At 37.1% G+C, this 22,369-nt stretch overlaps 1 protein-coding gene across 1 annotated transcript in view; it reads left to right on the top strand.

Moving 5' to 3' along the window:
* LOC143345668 (mitochondrial sodium/calcium exchanger protein) overlaps positions 1 to 11,984 on the top strand; it is a 12,013-nt gene extending 29 nt beyond the window's left edge. The window contains exons 1-10 of the mRNA XM_076773031.1: positions 1 to 10; positions 196 to 413; positions 805 to 819; positions 1,916 to 2,241; positions 5,327 to 5,407; positions 8,961 to 9,287; positions 10,236 to 10,354; positions 10,461 to 10,614; positions 11,097 to 11,371; positions 11,907 to 11,984. The exon at positions 1 to 10 is cut by the window's left edge and continues 29 nt beyond it. Of these exons, the coding sequence (XP_076629146.1) occupies positions 1 to 10; positions 196 to 413; positions 805 to 819; positions 1,916 to 2,241; positions 5,327 to 5,407; positions 8,961 to 9,287; positions 10,236 to 10,354; positions 10,461 to 10,614; positions 11,097 to 11,371; positions 11,907 to 11,984 (1,603 nt within the window). The remainder of the gene's footprint in view (positions 11 to 195; positions 414 to 804; positions 820 to 1,915; positions 2,242 to 5,326; positions 5,408 to 8,960; positions 9,288 to 10,235; positions 10,355 to 10,460; positions 10,615 to 11,096; positions 11,372 to 11,906) is intronic.
* Positions 11,985 to 22,369: the final 10,385 nt, after the last annotated feature.

Genomic DNA, 22,369 nt, shown 5'->3' with positions numbered 1-22,369 from the left:
TTATACTTTTGTAAATTAATTTTCGACAACTACCGACAGTTATGCACGATTTCATAATGCGTTGCAAAATAAAAAATATTTTCATTTTAAAACTTTCGAGTACACGTTAAGGGCTCTAAAATTTAATTTTAACGAAACTTTATTTTTATTCAAGGTTCTATTTAACCTATTGCTTTCTCTTTTACGACGTTATAGGATGACTGTTCATACGTTTGGCAAATTCCCACCGCAGATCGTTGCAAATGGGTAAAAAGCACCGCCGACTGTTCCACGGACTCCATATTTCAATATACAGAAATTTTATTTTGCACCTTTCACACGAGTAACATGGCTCTGTTCAGTTTTGGATTGATACTCATGATTCTATGGCTTCTGTACCTATTTTTAATTCTAGGAACCACGGCGGACAACTTGTGAGTAATCTTAAAATGTAAAAGAAACCCTAATCCACAAAAATTATTATAATTTTTAACTCTTTCACACTTGGCAGAATTTATTTTAATATTTTAAAGACTCCCAACGTTTCTCTTATTACATTACTATCAAACAATTTGTAATATTTTTTAGAAACCCAGAAAACCTGTAAACATTTTCACGCACGAAGAAGTAAATTATTCCAAATAACGTGTGTCTCTAAAACATTTTAATTTTGCACAGGAAGTATTTCTTAAAATTATTCATAATTCCTATCGTGCTCGTATCTTGCATGTTTCGCCTTGTATTTCCAACGAAAAGGGATATTACTAAAAAATTGTTAGTAAAACGTTTATTGGAAGGATCGGATCTCTATGGTTTTCCATAAAGCTTCCGATGTCGATGGTCACACGCCGCTTTAAGTCTTTCACGGCTCACTGAGTCCGGAAAAGGGTGAATTATAGCTCATCGTGTGCGTGCGAATCGACGTATTCTCACTTGGGAATCGATTCAATTTTAATCCAGACGATCGAAGGAGCTTTATGTCTGTCATTAAAAAGAAACGATTCCCGTCTGCAGCGCCATAACTGACCGCTTCCCTATCGTAATAAAATTCTAACATGCCGGCGATAATAATCTTTCGACAGTCTGCTGTCTACGACTCGTATAATTTAAGTGCTACGTAAGTAAGCATTCATAATCTGTTACCGGTTTCGGTGGCGATGCCTGATCGATCTAACTCTAATAACCGTTAAGCCAGGATGTTCGAAAACACATAAACGTTCGTTTTACGCGCGGAACAGTGAAATGAAAAGATATCCGACAATGACTTTCAGAGTAGCATCATTACTTCTAAATTACAGTGTCGTGTAATATTGAAAGATTTTAATATCACCATTTCTCTCTAAGTTTAACCGATGAATTTTTCAGATCTACGGTTCGCGAAACGAACATGTTTACGAACGCAAAAATAATTAATAGCGGATTAGATCGCGAAAAAGTTCAACGTTTCGTCAAAAGGTACTTTCTCTCAACAGGCGACTCGCAGAAAGAATTAATCTTGAATTCTCTGTCCGAGCCATCGCATTCCCCGTCACTTCTCTGCCCGATCTAATCGAAATCTGTGCAAAAGAGCGTTCAGCTCTAAACGTGCGCTCGATTGGCCCCTGATTCATTTAGCGGACCCGGCAGTTGCATTTACAAGTGCAGCCGCATCGAAATTCGATTCCCGATCGAGGAAAAGATAACGTTGACGTACTCGAATACATCGGTACTCGGTAGAACGGCCGGAAATAAAATATCAAATACAGCGGACGGCAAGGAGCAACTTCGATGGTGTTCCCTGTCCGGAAATCAAGTATCGAGCAGAATCGTTCGTCGAAAATTAATCGTTAATACGCTCTGTCCCCCATTATACGTTTGACCTTTTCCCACCACCCGAAACACCCAGCGCACCGTACACATTCGACATATCTTTTTTCATTCTTCCCTTTCCGTGCAGCTTCTGTCCATCATTGGCCGTGATCGCCAATGTAATGCGGCTGTCGGAAAATATAGCCGGAGTGACGATATTGGCATTCGGAAACGGCGCTCCTGACATCTTCACGTCCATCGTATCGGGCAGCGAGGAAGGAATAATAATGTTCACGGAATTAATAGGCGCCGGTGTCTTCGTGACGACGATTATCGCCGGTTCGATAGCAGTAGCCAAACCTTTTCGAGCCAATCTGAAATTCCTTATGAGGGACGCTTGTTTTTACATCCTTTCCGTATGCTGGATCAGCTACGTCGTGAGGGACCAGACCATTCATCTTTGGGAAGCTTGCAGTACGTACGCCATCTTTCCCCGGCGATTTGCACGATTTTATTTCAAGTAATATAAATTCTATAATCGTTACGAGCGTATCTACAGAGGCTCAAAGTATTCGAACGATGACATACAGGGTGTTCGGCCAGCCTTGGGAAAAATTGTAATGAGGGATTCTAGAGGCCAAAATAGGAAGAAAATCAAGAATATCAATTTGTTGATGGAAGCTTCGTTAAAAAGTTGTTAACAATTAAATTAAAAAATTTCAAATCATTCTGGAAAAATTATTTTTGGTTGCATGGGTCAATTACAATCATTTTTGGTCAACAGACATACCCCCGAAATCCTACTCAGTTTCGAGAAAAAAATTCCTTACCGAAAATATAATTTCAGGCCAGAAATGTCTGCCCGAATTTTCATGCGAATCTTTAAAACGCCATAACTTCTGAACGGATTGGACGATTTTAATTTTCAAAACAGCAAACTACGCGTATTTTAGTGTAGAATATGTACAAATTCCAAAAATATTCGAAAAGTTGGTCCTTGACTCCGGAAAATAAGAAAAACCCCATAAAAATGATCCAATTTTCAAACGTCCATAACTCCTACACTAGTGAATATATTTTAATGAAACTTTTTTTTGAAGTAGTGCTTATGAATACCTACAAAAATGTATTAGACAACTTTTCTGTAGGGCGTCAAACAAAATTATTAAAACTGAAAAACGAATTTTGAAGAAAAATCGACAGGGGTAGGTGCCTAAATTTTTCGGCGAAAATGAAAAGTTTCAAATCATTCTGGAAAAATTATTTTTGGTTGCAGGGGTCAATTACAAGCATTTTTGGTCAACAGACATACCCCCGAAATCCTACTCAGTTTCGAGAAAAAAATTCTTTACCGAAAATATAATCTCAGGCCAGAAATGTCTGCCCGAATTTTCATGCGAATCTTTAAAACACCATAACTTCTGAACGGATTGGACGATTTTAATGTTTAAAAAAGCAAACTACGCGTATTTTGATGGACAATATGTACAAATCGCAAAAATATTCGAAAAGTTGGTCCTTGACCCCGCAAAATGAGAAAAACCCCATAAAAATGGTCCAATTTTCAAACAGCCATAACTTCTACAATTGTGAATATATTTCAATGAAACTTTTTTTTGAAGTAGAGCTTATGGGTACCTACAAAAAAGTGTTAGACAATTTTTCTGTAGGGCGTCAAACAGAATTACTAAAACTGAAAAACGAATTTTTAAGAAAAATCGACAGGGGGTAGTGCCTAAATTTTTCGACGAAAAAAAAAATTTCAAATCGGTCTGAAAAAATTATTTCCAGTTGCAGGGGTCAATTACAAACATTTTTGGTGATTAGACATATACCCGAAATCCTACTCAGTTTCGAGAAAAAAATTCAGTACTGGCAGAACTTTAAACGTTAATAACTTCTTAACGAAGCGACCATCAACAAATTGGTATTCTTGATTTTCGTCTTATTTTGGTCTCTAGAATCTCGCATTAAAATTTTTCCCAGGAGTGGCCAAACACTCTGTATATCGTGTATAGGAAATATGTGAGAATAATACGTAAAAATGTCATTGAAATCAAATAATACATATCCAAGTTAGAAAGACTTAATTAGATTTAATAATACATCGTAGGTCACAAAAGATCGAATACTATTGTGACCTACGATATGCTATTAGATTTAATAAAGTCTTTCTAACTCGGATATAATTTGATTTCAGTGAAGTTTGTGTGTCAATTTCAATTAGGAATATGTCATCGTTCGAATACTTTCGTGGGCCTGTGTATATAAACGATTGTAACACAGCAATATCGGTTTCAATTTTTATTTATTTTAAAATCAATTCATCCCTGAGAAGGTTATCAATTCTCAGACGATTTGTGTTTTGGAAATATTTATCGACGAAACATTCTGAGTACAAAGTATGAATATTACTCGAAAGACACCATCGATGCAAAGAACGTGTTTTAACATTTTTTAAATATATTTAAAAACTTATAATTTCTCCACGTAATTAAAAAAATATATATAAAGTGTCACACACTGCCTTCCAAAAATAAACAAGCTAGATACTCGCGTACTTCTGATTCATATCTAACAGAATACGATACATCAAAATTTATTTTAAAAACAATTCATCCCTGAGAAGGTTATCAATTCTCAGACGATTTGTGTTTTGAAAATATTTATCGACGAAACATTCTGAGTACAAAGTATGAATATTACTCGAAAGACACCATCGCTGCAAAGAACGTGTTTTAAAATTTTTAAAAGCAACGCAGAAGAAGCGAGAGCACTTTGCTTTTAACATCGTATTATACAACGTGGCTAAACTTCGTTCGACTAAAAGAGTGTTTAGAAAATGTGTCGATCGAGAATTGCACGGTCAACGCGTGAAACGGATATACGCGTTCCCTCCGGTTTCTAAATAAGCCGCGTAGAAAATGGAAACGTTTATCCATGAGGAGCCATAAGTGCGCGGTTTAATTCTGCAATAACAATAACTCCGGAGCGAATTTAATTAAGCAAAGCTGCGATCTCTCTGCCGTTGGTTTCCTCGCCATCTGGCCACCGACGAATTTCTACCGGTTACATACTCCCCGATAAGCCCCTTAAAAAAAGAGGAACGAGAGAAAAAGGAGAGGGACAATCGTTGAGCCGAATTAAATCGATGGAAGAAAATTTCAAATCGCGACGAAAGAAAACAATTAAACGGTTTCGCAAAAACAATCGAAACTCCGTTTTCATAGATCCACGTCGAATCGAACAGCTCGTTTTCACGGTCTCGAGTGGTCCTTCTCGAAGGATAGGAGCGCGAATCGAATGAAAAACGTTCGTTTCGACGTTATGAATTTTTTGAAACGAATACGAAACGTCCGTCGGACAGTGAAACAAAACGGTACACAATTAGTAAGTCTTTTTTGACCGTCGCCCTAATTTAAGAGGAGATTTACAATGCGCTCGAAACTTTTTCCGTGTCATATCGCGATTCCGCGGCAATTAATTACGCAGGCTCGCGTGCGTCGCGACCGCCGTGGCTGCTGCGTTGCTTTTTAATGCTAAAACATTTAAATTGCAGGTTTCGTTCTCTGCTACGCGTTGTTCATCGCCGTGGTGGTGATAATGCAAACGTACGACAACAGGGAGGCGAGCCTGAAAAGTACGTTGGACGCGACTTTTTGAGAAAACCAGCGGCGTAGTCGGATCCCGGGAACGAAGAATTTTTCGAGCTTCCGCCGCGATAAAAAATTGAATAACTCGGGCGAACTTATTTGAAAGAATAACGTTCGGTGTAATTTAAACGCGAGAAATCGCCGCTGCAACCCCGCAGTTTTGTATTATTCTTGAAAATGGAAAGAAGGTATAAATCGGGAGTGGTTGAACTGCCTTGAAATTATAGTTTTTCAAAACTATTAAAGAACCGAAGCTAGTTCCTTCCAAAGAAGAAAGTAATAAATAATAAACGTACGTTCGCTTAGTCAGTAAAATTTGAGGAAAAACAAATGTTTTTCAAAGTAGATTCAGAGCAAGCATTGCGTTCAAACGTTGTAAGCTGCTGCTTGACATGCAGAAAGTGGAGTATTTTCTATTTTCGGTGTTTAGTATGCGCCGGAAGTCAATCATTGCGTTTCTGTTCGACGTCTGAAAGTATTTTGGGAGCAATCCGTGGACCGTGGAGAACAAAAGAGTCGCCTACGCCGCTGCAGCTATCGATCCTTCGCCTCGAAGGCTTCCTTACGTACTTTTACAGGCAGGATCCCAAGTGTGCCGGATCCAGACGTCCTGCGCACTTACTTGGCGAACAAGGATACAGCCGCCATTCCTAAAATTCCCGCGAGGTCTCGTGCATCTGGCTTGCGTACCAAGCTGGGTACGTATGTTGTTGCTTTTACGTTTGAATACGCGTTCTACCGAAACCCATTGAATTAAAATCGAACGTCTCGTTTTCATGAATCTTTGACTCGTTCTTTCGAGAGAGCCCGAGGTCGAGTCGAAATATGACCACTCGACGTCAAGTACTACGAAGTGCAGTCTATTGAATCGTTCGATCCTTTTCTCCTTAGGATCCGTTTCGAATATTTGATCGAACATTACTATCGCGTAAGAACTTTTATTAACGTTACGCGATAAATCTAACCGCAATTTTGTCATCGATGACTAAAACATCGCCCAGATACCATACTGAATTATTAATACTCTGAGGACTGGCAATATGACTTTGAATAAGATTTAAGTTGTAATGTACAGGGTGTTCGGTCACTTCTGGGAAATATTTGAATGGGAGATTCTAGAGGTCAAAATGAAACGAAAATCAAGAATACCAATTCGTTGATTGAGGCTTCGTTAAAATGTTATTAACGTTTAAAGTTTCATGCTGAGCGGAAAATTTTGCGGGGAAATTAAAAAATTGCAAATCGTTCTGGAAAAATTATTTTCGGTTGCAGGGGTCAATTACAATCATTTTTGGTCAATAGACGTACCCCTGAATTCTTACGCATTTTCGTGAAAAAAATTCATTACCGAAAATGTAATGTCTGACCATACATGACATTTTTCCCTGAAATTTCATGCGTATGTTTAAAACATCATAACTTTTGAACGGAGTGGAGGATTTTAATGTTTTAAAATGCAAACGACATATATTTGGGTGAAGAATATGTAGAAATTCCAAGAATGTTCGAAAAGTTGTTCCTTAACCCCGTAAAATAAAAAAACCCCCATAAAAATGGTCCAATTTTTAAACGTCCATAACTCCTAGAATAATGAATATATTAGATTGAAATTTTAGAAAGAAGTAGAGTTAATGGATACCTACAAAAAAGTATTAAACAACTTTTCTATAGTACGTCAAACAAAATTACTAAAAATCAAAAACGAATTTTTAAGAAAAATCGACCGGGGACAGGTGCCTGAATTTTTCGGCGAAAAAAAATTTCAAATCGTTCTGAAAAAATTGTTTTCGGTTGCAGGGGTCAATTACAATATTTTTTGGTAAATAGACATACTCTGAAAATCCTACGCACTTTCGAGAAAAAATTTCTTTACTGAAAATACAATGTCTAACCAGAAATGAATATTCTTGATTTTCATGTAATTTTGGCCACTAGAATCTCCCATTAAAATTTTTTTACAGGGATGGCCGAACACCCTGTATAAGATTTCTTCGATCTGTCCCTTTCGACAATTTTTAAGAATCGAAAATATTTTACAAAATTGAAAAGCAGTTGAATTTTTCAGTGATTAATTCCAGCCGTTTCAGAGTGAATTGGGGCAGCAAAGAAATAATATTCCGAATTTCTGGGTCGGGGATAAAATATATATAAACAGCAGCATCGTCTGTGCCCTCCGACAGCTAGCAATAGCGAAGAAAGTGTATCTGTTTTAGTGTCCACGTCACTTTACACCGAATCTCTTTTCACCGAAAGGTAGATTGGATGAGTTCAAGCGAAACGAGAGCGAGGAATGACGAGGAGACGCTCAAGCGCCTGAATTGTCCCAGTTTTGGAAAAATTACAATCTAAATGCACGCCATCGGCGCGGGAACGGATCGCAGAGGATTCAGAAGAAAGTTCTCAAGAGGTCGGTAGGATTTCTGATCACCAGCTGGAGTCTCTATTAAACCGACCTCTTCGAGAAGTCACCGATGGTGCATCGGAAAGTTCTCGAGAGAGTGATGGGATTTCTGATGACCAGTCTCTGGTGAATTCGTTATATCGATAGGTCTCCTGTTTCCTAGGTGTTTTATTTGACCGAGAAATATGAATTCGTCAAATAAATCACTCGGTAAACAAAAGAGGAAGATAATAAGACAACCTTTGAGGAATAGCTTGATTGGAATATAAAGAAGGAAACGAAGAAAGTAAAAATAGGAAAAAAAATTTTAAAAAGCCAATAAAGCTGGAAAGTTGCAAAAAGAAGCGGGGAAAAATGTTCAGGAAAGGAAAACCAAGTTTTAAGCGTATCAGCTGCGAAAAATCGGATCACTGCTGAAAGTTTTTCCGGAGGAAGTTTATGAGGAAGATTTATCAGATGCGGAAATAACAGAAGCACCTAGCGTCTCTGATTTTTGTTTACACGTTGGCCATTTCTATATTTGAAACTGGATATTGATGCAATTCAACGTCGCTATCGTAAGAAACAGGACGTAGTCTACTTTGCCGGAAAAATAGTAGTCCGTCACTGATGATGTAACGGTAAAGTTTTTAAGAAAGAAAGGAGTGAACTTTATTTCCCCGAAGGTGGCAAACACTAGCTCCGTTGGAAGGTGGACAATACAGAAAATCTTCCAGGAACTTTGTCTTCGCAGTGAACTGCACTTTTTCAATTTAAAATTTCCATCTTATCTTATCGTTATATAATGCTTGCTATTTTCGTAATAAACTTCTTTTGTTTGGCGATTCTTTCCGTCTCTGATCATCGAAGTTTATTCGTTTCATGATTCCTTCATTTTTCCAACCCTCTCTATATTTTAATCTTCTGTGTTTACAAATTAGTCGATTACTTCTCAGCTATACTGCGGAAAAATTTGTCCACGACTGGTACTTGAACGGTTGAAACAATCTTCAGTTTACATTGTTATTCTATTCTTCAAATCCTCAGAGTTACTGTTACTATGAACATATTTACTGAACTGTAATTTATTATGATGAAAAAAGAATGTTCTGCTTCCAATACAAATTACTAATTTTAGAAACATATTTTTTGCTTATTAGATATTGCAATTGCAACGGAATTGAAAAGGGCAAACGTCCGAAATAATTTGGAGTCGACGGAGGAAGTAAAAAAAACAGAAGACACTGACAGACCGAAGGGCCTTTACAGAGAATTTCTTTACGATGTTAATCCAATAGATGAAGAGGATTGGACGAGCGCGAATTGGATCTTTAAATTCATTTTAATTATCCGTGCACCTGTCATGTTCCTACTTCAATTATTTATCCCACTTGTGAACCCAACCGCCGCAAAGAATGGCTGGTCCAAGCTGCTAAATTGCTTCCAGCTGTGTGTGACACCGACGTTGGCATTGTTTCTATTAAACGGTTAGTCGTATTAATTGTCACGACTCCTACGACTGCCGTTATAAATTGTCCCCCGCTAATAAAAGCTCGAGCTTTCCCAGATATATTTTCAGACGCGATAAAATACGAGCTCAACGTTGCTTTTTAACTTACAAATCGACGGTGTTTAGTCGAAATTAAAACAAATTACCAAACATTTGTATTCCAATGGATAGATTAGTCTCGATGGAGTACGAAATTTAATCTGTAATTCCCTACAACTTGTTTCACGTAAATTTCACTCTGAATTTCGTACTGTATAATTTTTCCAAACATTTTATACAATGATTTTATAAAATACTTGATTGCTCTAATTTTGTTAGACCGTTTCGGAACTGTAGATAGATAATATTACACGTACAGAGAAACAGGAAAGTCTTATTAAATATTCAGCTTTTTACTTTGCAATTTAATATACAATTCTCTGCACGATTACACGTACCACAAAATGATTGAAATTTTGCTATGCTGTTAGCTCGCCTATACATAAAATGAATATCGTTTCCGCGTTTGAGTAACTGTAAGGAGTCATTTTAAATCAGTACAGGGACCCAGCAAAGACCAAGGGAAATCACTGCATGCAAGGAGGAACGACAAGAAATATGGAATCGCGACCAGCTGAAAATGTCACGACCCGCGCCGAGTGTCTGTGCTACTGAGACTGTAAATAAAAATAATATTCGTCAAACTATATCCGTCATTTCGAACGACGTGTACTCGTACAAAGAATTACAGACTCGCGAAGTAAAAAGTTAAAATAGTCCAAGAATATATAATTTGCATTTTATGCGAATAGTTTTAGTTAAATTAGTACTGCTTTCCTTGCGAGCAATTATCAACGTGATAAAAGAGAGCAGAAACTGTTAATGGAACGAAAAGCTACGATTCGTCAGCTACGACCATTGTTTCATTTTCACCTTCCATTCGCAGTCTGGCACAGACACATTGGCCCTGTTCCAATACTGCCGATATTCCTCGTTCTTGGCACTGCAATTGGTGTAACTGTGTTTCTAATAACCCACGTGGATCGCGTACCGAAGTACCATAATGTGAGTACTTTTTCTACCTTTTCACGACTCGCGTCGACCATTCGGCACTCGATGAGCTCTCGCAGGGCAGTTTCCCCGTTACTGGCGCGCAACGTATTAATTGCAGGTTTTTGCATTCGCTGGATTTCTGGCCGCCATGCTGACAGTCTATTTGATAGCCGGGGAGGTGATGGCAGTTCTCCAATGCGTAGGGTACGCTTTCAGTATATCAGATGCCATGCTCGGTATCACGTTCCTTGCGTGGGGTAACAGCGTAGGCGGTGAGTGTCGAAACAATGTTACCGTAGAACCACTTCGTTTGCGAATTAATTACCCGTTAATTGGAAAGAATCGATTCTCGTGGGTATTAAAAAATTCTTCGTCGATACCACTCTAAATTCTTTACCTTATTTTTAATTCAGTTATTTTTTGTAAACTCTTTGAAAGTGAAAGATGTGAGAAAACTTTTGCATTACAGTAATGATTCTTAAAATGAAGTGAAATTCGACGTCAAATATTAGTGTCACTTTTTTCTGGAGATTCTACAGTTGGAAGGGATAGAAACGCTCGACTTACGAATCACGTGTTCATTTTAAGAATCATTACTCTATGTACAATTCTATGTTCAAAATCGTCACCGAACTTTACAGAGATTGTGTTTATTTGATTTAACTAATCTACCGACTACTGATTTCCGAATGCTGCAACGCCACCTTATCCTAATGTTGACTGCTATTTAATGCCGGGTGATATTTGTTTGCAGATATGATATCAAACATCGCCATAGCTAGGCAGGGATTTCCACGAATGGGATATGCAGCCTGTTTCGGTGGTCCGATGTTCAATACACTGTTGGGATTAGGACTAACTTATGGAATAGCTGCTGGTCAACAACCAGACAAACGCACAAATATGAGAATAAGTGACATGGCGCCCGGTTGTTTCGCCTTCCTATTGTGCTCGTTACTAGCTACTATTATTTACTTAAACACTACGGGAGCAGTTGTTAGAAAATCGTACGGATACCTCCTGTACTCCGTATATTTCGCGTTTATTCTCATTCAGTTCCTGAGCGAATTCCGATTAATCCACCCTCTTGGCACCGATCATCGGCCTGAAGATAATGTTCGATAATTTTCTTAACGAATAATAAAACACGATAATCGTTTTCCGATGGAATATTTTTGTTTTCATACTTTAAAATTAAAAATAACGAGGATGGCTATCTCATATAATATTTTCTATCGCTCATCCTTTGACAACCTGAATATAGCCAGAATGCTTAAAGCTTAAAGATAAACAGAGAAATATAACTAAAAAACATTTATTTCCATTGACGATCCGTTAAAACGATACACATATAATTGCAAACCAACTGCAGAAGATACTTCACGTTGGTAAACAATTATTGTCATAAAAGAAATATTCATTTAACGAAGGGTCGAGGCACAAACCGGGGAGATCTTGAATCATGGCGCTTCGTGAATTCTTCATGCATGGCGGAGATCAATAATAAATGATATCATTGCGTCAAGAATTTTCCCAAATCTATGTTGTAAGTTATTTATTAAAGGTTGGCGTGGAAAGGGCCATATTGGACCAAGAACGAGGGATACCTTGGGAAAACAACGTTGCATGGTTCTCCGAATGATACCCACAAACGAACCTACGTCCTAACAACATGGTCGAGGATCCATTTTTTATGAACGAGAGGGAAGACTTCGCAGAAACATTCGCGAACCGTGTACATTGTGTGAGCATGCGAACAAAGAGTAATATGTTAACATACCAAGGCATTACGTTTTTAAACGAAACTAACAAAGCGTTAACAAAGTCAGTGTGTTAGAAAGGGTGGATTGTAGTTGATTATAATTTTTTCCCCCAGCAATACAACAAGAAATATTGTAGTAAATAAAAATATCTTCTCTGGTTATTTGCATTGATATAACGATAATAATATCTTTATCATCGCGTCGGGCATTAATTAAATGGACAATAGAACTACGTTGAAAGAAACTTGATGAATAATAAATAGTAAAAGGAAATTAAAATAAGAGAGATAGCAATGAAATATTACTTTCCAGTTGTAAAGATTAAGGTAGATTGTTGTACTAGTATATATTTGATGAATTATTGTTTAATTACAGAGAAATTTGATTTAGATGTAATGTGTAGTAAAGGACTTCTGGAATAAAAATTTCTTCTAATGAATTGCTCTATATTTATGTTTTGAAGCAACTTATCACGTGGAAGATAAATTAACTAAAAATCTGAACGTAGACATTGATTTTTGTTATCTTTTATCAAACGAGTGTGTCCCGCGCGAGTACGAACGAAAGTAACTATATCTGTTCAGGTTTATGATGGATTGGATCATGTCGTGATATATCATGTCCAAAAGTGAGAGACCACGTCAATTTTTTCTTGTTCGCAACTATTAAAAATTTTTGTACATTCATTTAAATTCTTGTTAAAAATACACAGACTTCCCACGGTTATAATATTTATTTTTATGCATCGAAATGAGTTCGAAACGTTTGGAAATTGTGCCCGAAAGCAATGTCGAGGAGTAAATGGAAATAATGGTGGAAAATAATGAAGAAATGTTTCGGTTAAATCAACGCAATAATTATTTTACCGAAGAGGGCTTAAAAAGAAGATTCTTAATTATGAAACTGTTAATTGTTAATTATGAAATTGTAATTAAAATGTACTTGGCTTTATTACGGGCCAATTAACATTAACATTCTCGACCAAAAAAGCTAACTTCAATTTGCATTGTACATATCATTATTCAGGAAAAAGTAGTAATTAAAATAAAAGACAAAAGTTCTTTTATTCTCAACATTTCTAGAAAAACGAAACATTAAAATAAAAACATTTTAAATACGTTTTCGTTTCTGATATTGATACACTCGTAATTTGAAAATTATCCAAAAAGGAAATGAACCAAAAACGTCAATGTTGGTAGGCTGATAATGATATTATTAATATATTTTGGAAATTTTATAAAAGAATGCACTTATAAACACTCGTGATCTATAATAAGCAAATGGAACCAAACTGTTGTTAGGATTTGCTGCAATTGTTGGATTCTGTTTAATAATTAATAGGCTCGATTATCGTGTCTCTGTTCTATTCGCTAGTTATCCCGGACGATAAAATATTCTCTCGCTTCCCGACGTAGGTACGAAGCTTAATGAAGGATAACTAATGTACGGACCAGCCCTAGCATTACAGTCTAATCTTCTAGTCATCTTATCTAGCTTTGGCGGATTCTGTGTCGGTGGGGTGGTAAAAAAAGCGTTGCAGAGAAGAACGAAGGCGAGAGAACGGCCAACCAAAACGATGGCCAATTTGTAAGTGTGCAAGTTAACGAGCCCATTCACCGAAACGGCTATTCGTCTTTCGGGTAATGCAATCAGCACATTTCGCGCGTACTTTTGCATTCGTTTCTGCCATCGCAAGCACCCCCGAACACCTCTGTTCTACTAATTACCTATAAAATTAACGACACGTCTCCCTGTTCGAGTCGATGTCAGGCAAGTCTGCTAGCAGATAATTAACCATATTCCACTGGCGGACGATGTCATTACCGGTAGATTGAAGCAGGCCCGTATTGTTCCGTCGTTAACCCTTTCATTTCTGTCTGCGCCGAGAATTTCGACGTCTCGAAATATTCGTGCGAGCTGCACCTTGAATGCTAGTTGCCAATTACCGAATATAATGTATGCACAAGCCTCGTATAATTAATCAAAGGATTTCAGCCACGCTCTCGCGACGACATTGTTCGAAATACGTTGACGACGTTGGTTACAAATGTTGCAATCATTTTGAAATTCGATCGTTTAACTGTTACTTCAGTTCCCTTGACATCCATGGGATTTCCACGAAAAGTATTCGTATAAAAATAAAATAGAAAAAGATTATTCCTTTTTTTTTTATTCCTATCCTTCTCTCAAATGGTCACTGTTCATTATTTACTGGTAGCCAAGGACCGGTGACAGGTTGTCAGGTACGAATTAACTTGTACATGGCAATACGTGTTTAACAAGAAATGGCACTTAGCAGATGACGATCTACAAAAGGCACGAACATGAAAAAAACTAATTTACTTCGTTTAGAGTCAACATTTCGCCACCGTTTCCAAACTACCCCTTTTAGCAGGAAAATTGTATATAATTTATATCATCGATAGAATTACGAATAATATTTATGTACTTAAAAACTTATAATTTCTCCAGGTAATTAAAAAAATATATAAAGTGTCATACACTGCCTACCAAAAATAAACAAGCTAGATAGTCGCGTGCTTCTAATTCATATTTGACAGAATATAATACATCAAAATTTGCAAAGAATCACGATTACTAAGATATCGTAAACGAACACTAACATTTATTTGCAATATAATCGTGCTGCTTGTTTCGCGAAGTAAGTGGGCAAAATATCTTGGTAAATTAAATATTTCCCGCATTAGCAAACATTAAATGGCAGGAATTCGCCTTCGTTTGATCATGAATATTCACCGACGCGTTATCTGTATCTCGTTTTCGTTCCCAAACAATTTTACCGAGAACCTCAGTCGAGTGGGTGTCTCGTCGTTCGACCCTTATCGGTCGAGACCACTCGTGTTTGTCATTCGTTCAATCTTAGTCCTTGCGATAACATCACGCTAGCAAATCCATTAGCCATCGCGCCTAACACCCCAGATTTCACGTTTTGATACGAGTAACGCGTATTGCGTGTATCTGTTTGTAACGCCGGGAAATAACTCTATTCAATTTTCGTTTGTGTCATCGTAAACCGATTTATAGTAGATTGGATATATCCTGCGTAATAAAAATTTTTATAGATACGAAAACACGCATTCAACGATACATACAATGCTCTCTACGTTTTGCATTGTCGATACAAGAATGTTATTGGTTTAAATTCGAGAATTTCGAACTAAAATTTTTGTATTTCTCTTTATTAAACCTACGTCTGCCATGATGCATTTTTATTTTATGCATATATCTCGAAGGGGATGAGTTATTCCTTCGAGTTTTCCTCCATCTGGCCAACTTATAATCTAGTTTCCACCGTCTAGCCTTTCGGTTTAATTTCATTATCATTTCGTTGATTAGTTTCGGTAGAAATTTCGCTGGAAAAAGAAAAACAAGCCGCGAAGAATAAACGAAAGGACATCGAGTGTTGGAGAAACAGCGAGATGAGAAAACCGACGATGAAGACTTTAATGAAGAGGGCATGGAAGGCGACGTAATGGAAGGAATGGAATAATAACGAAGACAAGATTCGCGAAGTATTTCTTTGACAGAAATAAAGCGAAAAGAAAAGAAACACAGAATTCCTCGAAAGAAAAATATCACCACGTGTCTTTCTGAAGCAAAAGAATAGCAAAACAACGAAACGTGAAATCTATTTAAAAATTCAAAAGTTAACATTTTGCTGGACCACGGTGACGGTAAAATCAGATTAAACGGAATATCTCTTTCGACGGGAACCCCGTAGAAAATCGCTTAATATTCTCCGAGGGAAAATAAAATCCATTCAGTATTTTGTGTACGATTTATTCGTACGAAGCGGAACGGCTTCGCGACGATAGAGCCACTCGATAAAGGCTCAAACATAAATTCGAAAAGATTTCCATAATCCCAGAAATGTCCGTGAAAAAGGAACAACTTGGATAAATTTTCAACGGTAAACATCGCGAGATATCAAGGGTGTGCTAGCAAGCGACAGGAGTTTATCGCAACGGTGGAGAATTTATAGTTCTGAGTCGGTATCTCGATATCTCACGGTCTTACAAACTGTTCGAGGAGGGAAACGGCTGCGAATAGGCCCGAATAGGTACACAAGTGTAAAAGGCGAGCGTAAAACGCCCTCGCCGTAGCGCAGAAATATGAAAGCAGATGGTAACATTAACGTTGACTCGTCGCTTCCACCCTCTGTCGTTCCCCGGCCATTTTGTCTTCCTCCGCGCAGATATTGCCAAGGCATTGTTCCACAGCGTGTGTGCCAACGGTGCGGCTCATTGTCCCCGAAATGTTTAATTCCCAGCCACCTCGGCCACCGTGGCATTCTTTCAGCCTGCCAGAACGCCGATAGAACAATGAACGAAGATGACTCTTCGAGAGGAAACTTTCGTTACCGCGGAATTTCCGACCGTGCTTGTCCGCTCCTTTTTACGATCGGTCCAACTACGTGGCTCACAGCCTGGAATTCTACTCGGTGAACGGGGGACTTCTCCGTCGAAACTAATTCGAATCTTGGGAACTAGAATCTTTTCAATGGCCGGGGACTGTGTTACCGTAGTTGCAGGGCGTCTCGAAAGTAAGTCCATTGTTAGAAAGTAAGATGAAACTACGGATTCCGGAGCCTTTGGAATTTACTAGATCGAATGCTCTCGAGTTACTTTATCACAGACAATTGTTGCAACATACGATCGTTGAAATATGACGATTAAAAGATCTGTATTCGTGTCGAGAACAGGTGTCTGAGAGAACGTGGCGTTCTGTTTGATAACAGCCTTGGTTCTAGTTTTCGATTCGATAATAGACGCAGCAGGAAACGGTCCTATTATGGCACTAACGTAAATTATGGGTAGGAACAGACTACTCCCGTTCTCAATAGGAGCCAGGCATATTAGTAACTTAGAAATTTCCGGAGGCCAACGTAAGTTTAGCAACAGTTACGCGCGACTGACCAAACAGGAGAATTTGGAACTTAAAGGAAATTTTGCATAGTTATCTTGTTCGTTAGCGTGCGTATCTATGGGAAACTTCTGCACCCTTTGCTTGTGAAATGTACCTGTCGGTGGCAGGCAACAAAATTTTGACATTCATAGCTAGCCTCTCGAATATGGGCATTGGTAATCGCAGTTATGTCGGTGTGAACAAACGTAACTATGACGATGATGTTGATGTCAAAGGACGTATTGGCAATTTGCCGATAGTATCGATGTCAAAGGACGTATTGATAGCGTGTTGGTGAATTTCGAATTACGTGCTGGCAATATATTGATAACTCAATGTCAAATAACGAAGTAACTATATAGCCTAAAATCCGAAAATAAAAAAATAGTATTCTGTTAAAGTATAATTTAACACAGGAACAATAAATTTGCAATAAAGGAGAATCAGTTCATTCTTGACAGCTCGAAAACTATATGAGAGTTTTAATCATGACAGTTCTTTTGTACGATTTTAATTAAATATTGTTTTCGATATATTTTCTATTAATTTATGCGTTAGTGCAGTGACATATACGTCATGATATCTTCGAAAATAGTCGGTTGTCCGCTTAAACAACAGATAGTAACCATGAGTTATCGACTAAACCGGCAATCAGGCTTTCAATAGTCAGTTAGATTCAGAATCGTCAAGCATGACATTTCGAGGCAATCAGACTCGCAGTTAGTAATAATCAGTTAGCTAGATCTGCATACACTTTACCATCACACAAGCAATCAGGCTCCATTAATAGATCATCAGTTAGTTAGTTCAGTTAATGAGTTGATCTTCGAAACACTTAAGCACCAAACAGTTTCAAGAGCTATTAAGCTTTATCAGAGTCGTTATCAATATGCTTGTTACTTCGTCATTGTTTTTCTTCGAATTGCTACGTCAAAATTAATTCAAATTTTCGATATCTTAGAGTTTCTCCGATATTCGAATTTAATTTAAACAGAGCAATTAATACTTTGCAGTGGCAAATTATAAGTTTTTTATACTGAAAATCTGAATTTTCACAAAAAGTTACAGAATGAGGAATATGTGACCCACGAGAACTAACTTATTTAACGTGGAAAATTTATTTTCAGTAGATGTAAATAGTTTTAAAAGTTTCTGAAATTATCACTATTACATACTTTTAATCTTACTGAATTGTCCTGTCTATATTCTATAAAATTTTGAAGGAAAATGCTGTTATCATCGAGAAAGCTTTTCTTACACATTTATTATAATAAATTATTAGAATACTCTATTACGTTCAACGCAGTATGTCCCCATGCGCGCGCCCCCATTTAACTTTCACCGTTCGTCACTCCAACCCATACTACCAATGTTATACGATGGTCATATTTTATTTCCTGCAGTTGAAAGGAATACAAATTTCACAAACTATAAAGAGAAGACGCTTTCTCAGAGTGAATTTCTTCAGGAAAACATTGTTTCTTTGACACATTAACATGTTTACGTTTCCGCAAAGTTCCACGGAAATAGAAATGTACAAATTGAAAAATATTTCCCGGTTAAAAACGTTGTGCCTTGAATTTTTACTATATAAATTGTGCTTGTTTATCATACGCGTGTCCGAGAATTATTTTAAAAATAAAATGACGTACGGATTAGAAGATTACGTGACAAAATTTAATTCTACAAGTTCCATTTATATTTTTCACGCGGAATTAAATGCTTTTCGGTTGTGCCCTAAATTATTGTACGCCCAATTCTGCGCTATATATTTTCACATCAACGACAACCAAGTTTTACAATATTTCACTCACCGACAAGCGAAAAGTAATTCCATTCGGGCGCGTTCCAAATAAATTTTTAGTAGCTCACCGCAAATTTACTGAATTTGTTATCTTAACGTTATATGCAAATGGAAGCAGAATTAACTTCATTTCGAGAGTGTATAAAACGTTAATTGATTAAAATTCAGAACGGTCCAAAAACGTGACGGTTACTGGTACAGTAATCATTTAATTATGCTCGATTAAATTTAGTTTACACCATTAGTCGCGATATATTACAGCCAATCCGATAGATCGTGAAAATATATTTTTTTATTAACGCTCAAAATTTATAATTTTGCAAACAATTAAATGTCACGTGAGATTGCATGTTGTTTCAAACATCGTGAGTAAATACTGGATTGTTGCCCGAACGCAGAGGTCCGCAGAAACATTCACGTTTTCGTTTGTGCCAGCCAAAATTTCTTTTCATCCAAACTGTTTATTTGGAACTGAATATGATGTGAAACATAACGGACGCTGGAAATCTTATGTTTGTCTACGCGCTTCCTACGTTTTTAGTGTAACAGTTGAAACTTCGCGCAACCGGCAGACGAAATTTCATGCAAAAAGAATGGAGAAATAGATCAAATAGCTGACCAAGGATTTTTGTTGAATTTCGCGAAAAAGAATTTAACAAAGTCGTGGCAAACAGTCACTGAAAACGTTAACGACTGCGATCTTTTAAATTTGTAGTACTAATAACGTAATATAATAATAATACAATTTCAAATTAATTCGTTTCATCCTTTCATGGTCAGTTAGCGAAGTAACTTCATGGAAGTTCAAGCTACGTTGCTTGTTAATCGTGTTAAGGTCGCGAAAGAGGGGGGAGCAACAAACTTTTCGTAACGATATCAAAGAAAATCAGGAGCTTGTGATCAAAGTACAAATAAGATTTTCATAAACAACACTGTCCGATAAAACAATCGTAGCAGACAGAATATTGAATTTCGCGAGTCTGATAATATTTTGAATGCTGTTTAATTATTAAGTTTGATTTGCGACTCAAAAAGCGCGTTACTCATTTTGAAACGTAACTTTTATTAACGTTTCTCAGTTTTATTACAAGCGTTCATTTTTGCAAGAGGAATATTTGTCAAATACATAAAAAGAAGGGGTGAATATATTAAACACGGAAACTTCTGGGGTAGAAATTGGATTCGTGCCCAACAACTAGCAGGAAATTCTTGCCTAGCATTTCTAGTGCCAATTCGAGTTAACGTCTCCTTCGTCTGGAGCACTCGTTCAAGTTGATACATCCTATCCTTAACGTTACATAAATTCATGTACCCAAATACTGTACATGAATAGCAAAGATTAAAGGCGAGAATCTTCAATTTCCACTGTCTTGGAACAGTCTAATAACGCGTATTAAAAATAATAAAACTTTAAACGCGTACAGTTCCGAAGCTACTAGTGTTTTATTCATTATTGATCCACTGTTAGAAGCGGCAAGACTTCCCCTTTAAAATGGTTTTTGGTTTTTGTCGATTCGACTATCCGTTTTCGAGACATCGTCGTGTAAAGGAACGTGTAATTTTTTAATTTCCACTATCTCTGTCTCCATTCTACGCTCGGACCTCTCACTCTCTCTCCCTCGTTCCCGCGATATCCGTCTTGGGTCACTCTAAGAATGCGTATTAAAAATACTAAAACTTTAAACGCGTACAGTTCCGAAACTATTAGCGATTTACTAATTACTGAGCCACTGTTAGAAGCGGCAAGGCTTCCCCTTTAAAATGGTTTTTGGTTTTTGTCGATCCGACTATCCGTTTTCGAGATATCGTCGTGTAAAAGAAAGTGTAATTTTTTCATTTCTACTATCTGTTTCTCCGTCATAAGCTCGGACCTCTCGCTCTCTCTCCCTCGCTCACGCGATGTCCGCCTTAGAGCAGTCTATCAACTCGTATTAAAAATACTAAAACTTTAAACGCGTACAGTTCCAAAACTACTAGGGTTTTATTAATTATTGAACCACTGTTAGAAGCGGCAAGGCTTCTCCTTTAAAATGGTTTTTTGTTTTTGTCGATCCGACTTACCGTTTTCGAGATATCGTAATTTATGTAAAAGGGTATTTTTCTTAATTTGACTATCTCTGTCTCCGTCTGACGCGTCGCGTCGTACCTCCTTGTCGCGCGTAAGTCGAGACAGTCACGTGACCAGGAAGTCGTAGTATTTCCAAGAATTTACTACGCACTGTTTACTATTGTCACGCACGCGAGTTCATTGATCACAATGAACGTAGGCAAACGCTTCGAACCCTTCTATCTCCGAAACTAGCCACCGCATCGACTTGAAACTAAAATCGCCATATCTCCGGAACTAATTACGCTATCGACTCGTACAAACGCTCATTTTAAAGGGCATTTCATCCTCTACCTAATGATCATATCATCTACTATAATTTTTTCTATCTTCTATGTTTATTTTCACATTTACTTTGACGCTACATATCCAAAGTAGTTTCAGCACTTCCTATTGACTATACGACTGGTGTACGATAAAACTAGATTACAAATTGTTTATTTAATTGAAAATAAATTTAAATTTGTATACAGAGTGTTTGTGTAATTACTAGTCAGCATATTTTTGTACATAGTGGTTTTCTCTGAAACTGACTACGGTATTGACTTGAAACAAAATTCGTTTTCGAGGGCAATTTATCTTCTATCTGATGAAAATTAAAAAATTGCGACGTAGTATGTAAATTTTCTGTATGAAGTTAAAGTGCTATGTATGCATGTTTAAAGTAAAATTATTAAATATTTTTGTACAAATTTTAAAAATGTACGTTTTAACAAAAAGCTACAAACTTTGCAGTGTAATAAGAAGATTTTTTAATTTTAACACAAACAGCCACGTCCATTTGCAAATTGTTCCTTGAAACAAGAAAAATGGGATATCTTACACATTTTCGTGTAAACATAAATTGTCGAGCACTTTTAAATATTGTATATTAAAGTGTTATATTCGAGAGAGAAACTTCTCAATTTATTTTTAACTATATGTACCCATTGTTGACAGTTTAATAACTATTACAGTTGTTTAAAATCCGAGTAACGAAAGCCAGGTTGCTGCTAAAGCTTTTAAATAAAATCTAGCCTCACGTTTTCATTTTATTTTCCTGGACACTTTCTTCCATTTACTCCTCCATCCACTTTAGTTAGAACAGGACTGAGGAACTTCTACTCTCTCTTCTCTTACGCTCACTCTGATGGATTCTTCAAATAATTTCACTTCTATGATATTTTAATAAAAAACGATTTACAAAAATATTATTACCCATTGGAAATTTTGCGTATATACGTATGGAAATTAACTAAGCATGGTGGGGGTTGCTCGACGAAGCAGGAAAGTCGGAGAAAGAGTTCCTCACTCCTGACCTAGAGTGTAAAGTCATGTTTTTGGCAGTGAGTCGAACTTTGATAACGCGACAGGATTCGTTTAAAACTCTGAGCTGCCTAGAATAGTTTCATAAGTAAAATATAAAATACTCAAAATGATTTATGGTG

The sequence above is a fragment of the Colletes latitarsis genome, chromosome 9, assembly GCF_051014445.1.
Source record: "Colletes latitarsis isolate SP2378_abdomen chromosome 9, iyColLati1, whole genome shotgun sequence".
NCBI classification, from domain to species: Eukaryota; Metazoa; Arthropoda; class Insecta; order Hymenoptera; family Colletidae; genus Colletes; species Colletes latitarsis.
The sequence above is the reverse complement of the archived record's forward strand: the minus strand, read 5'-3'. Positions and strand labels throughout refer to the sequence as shown.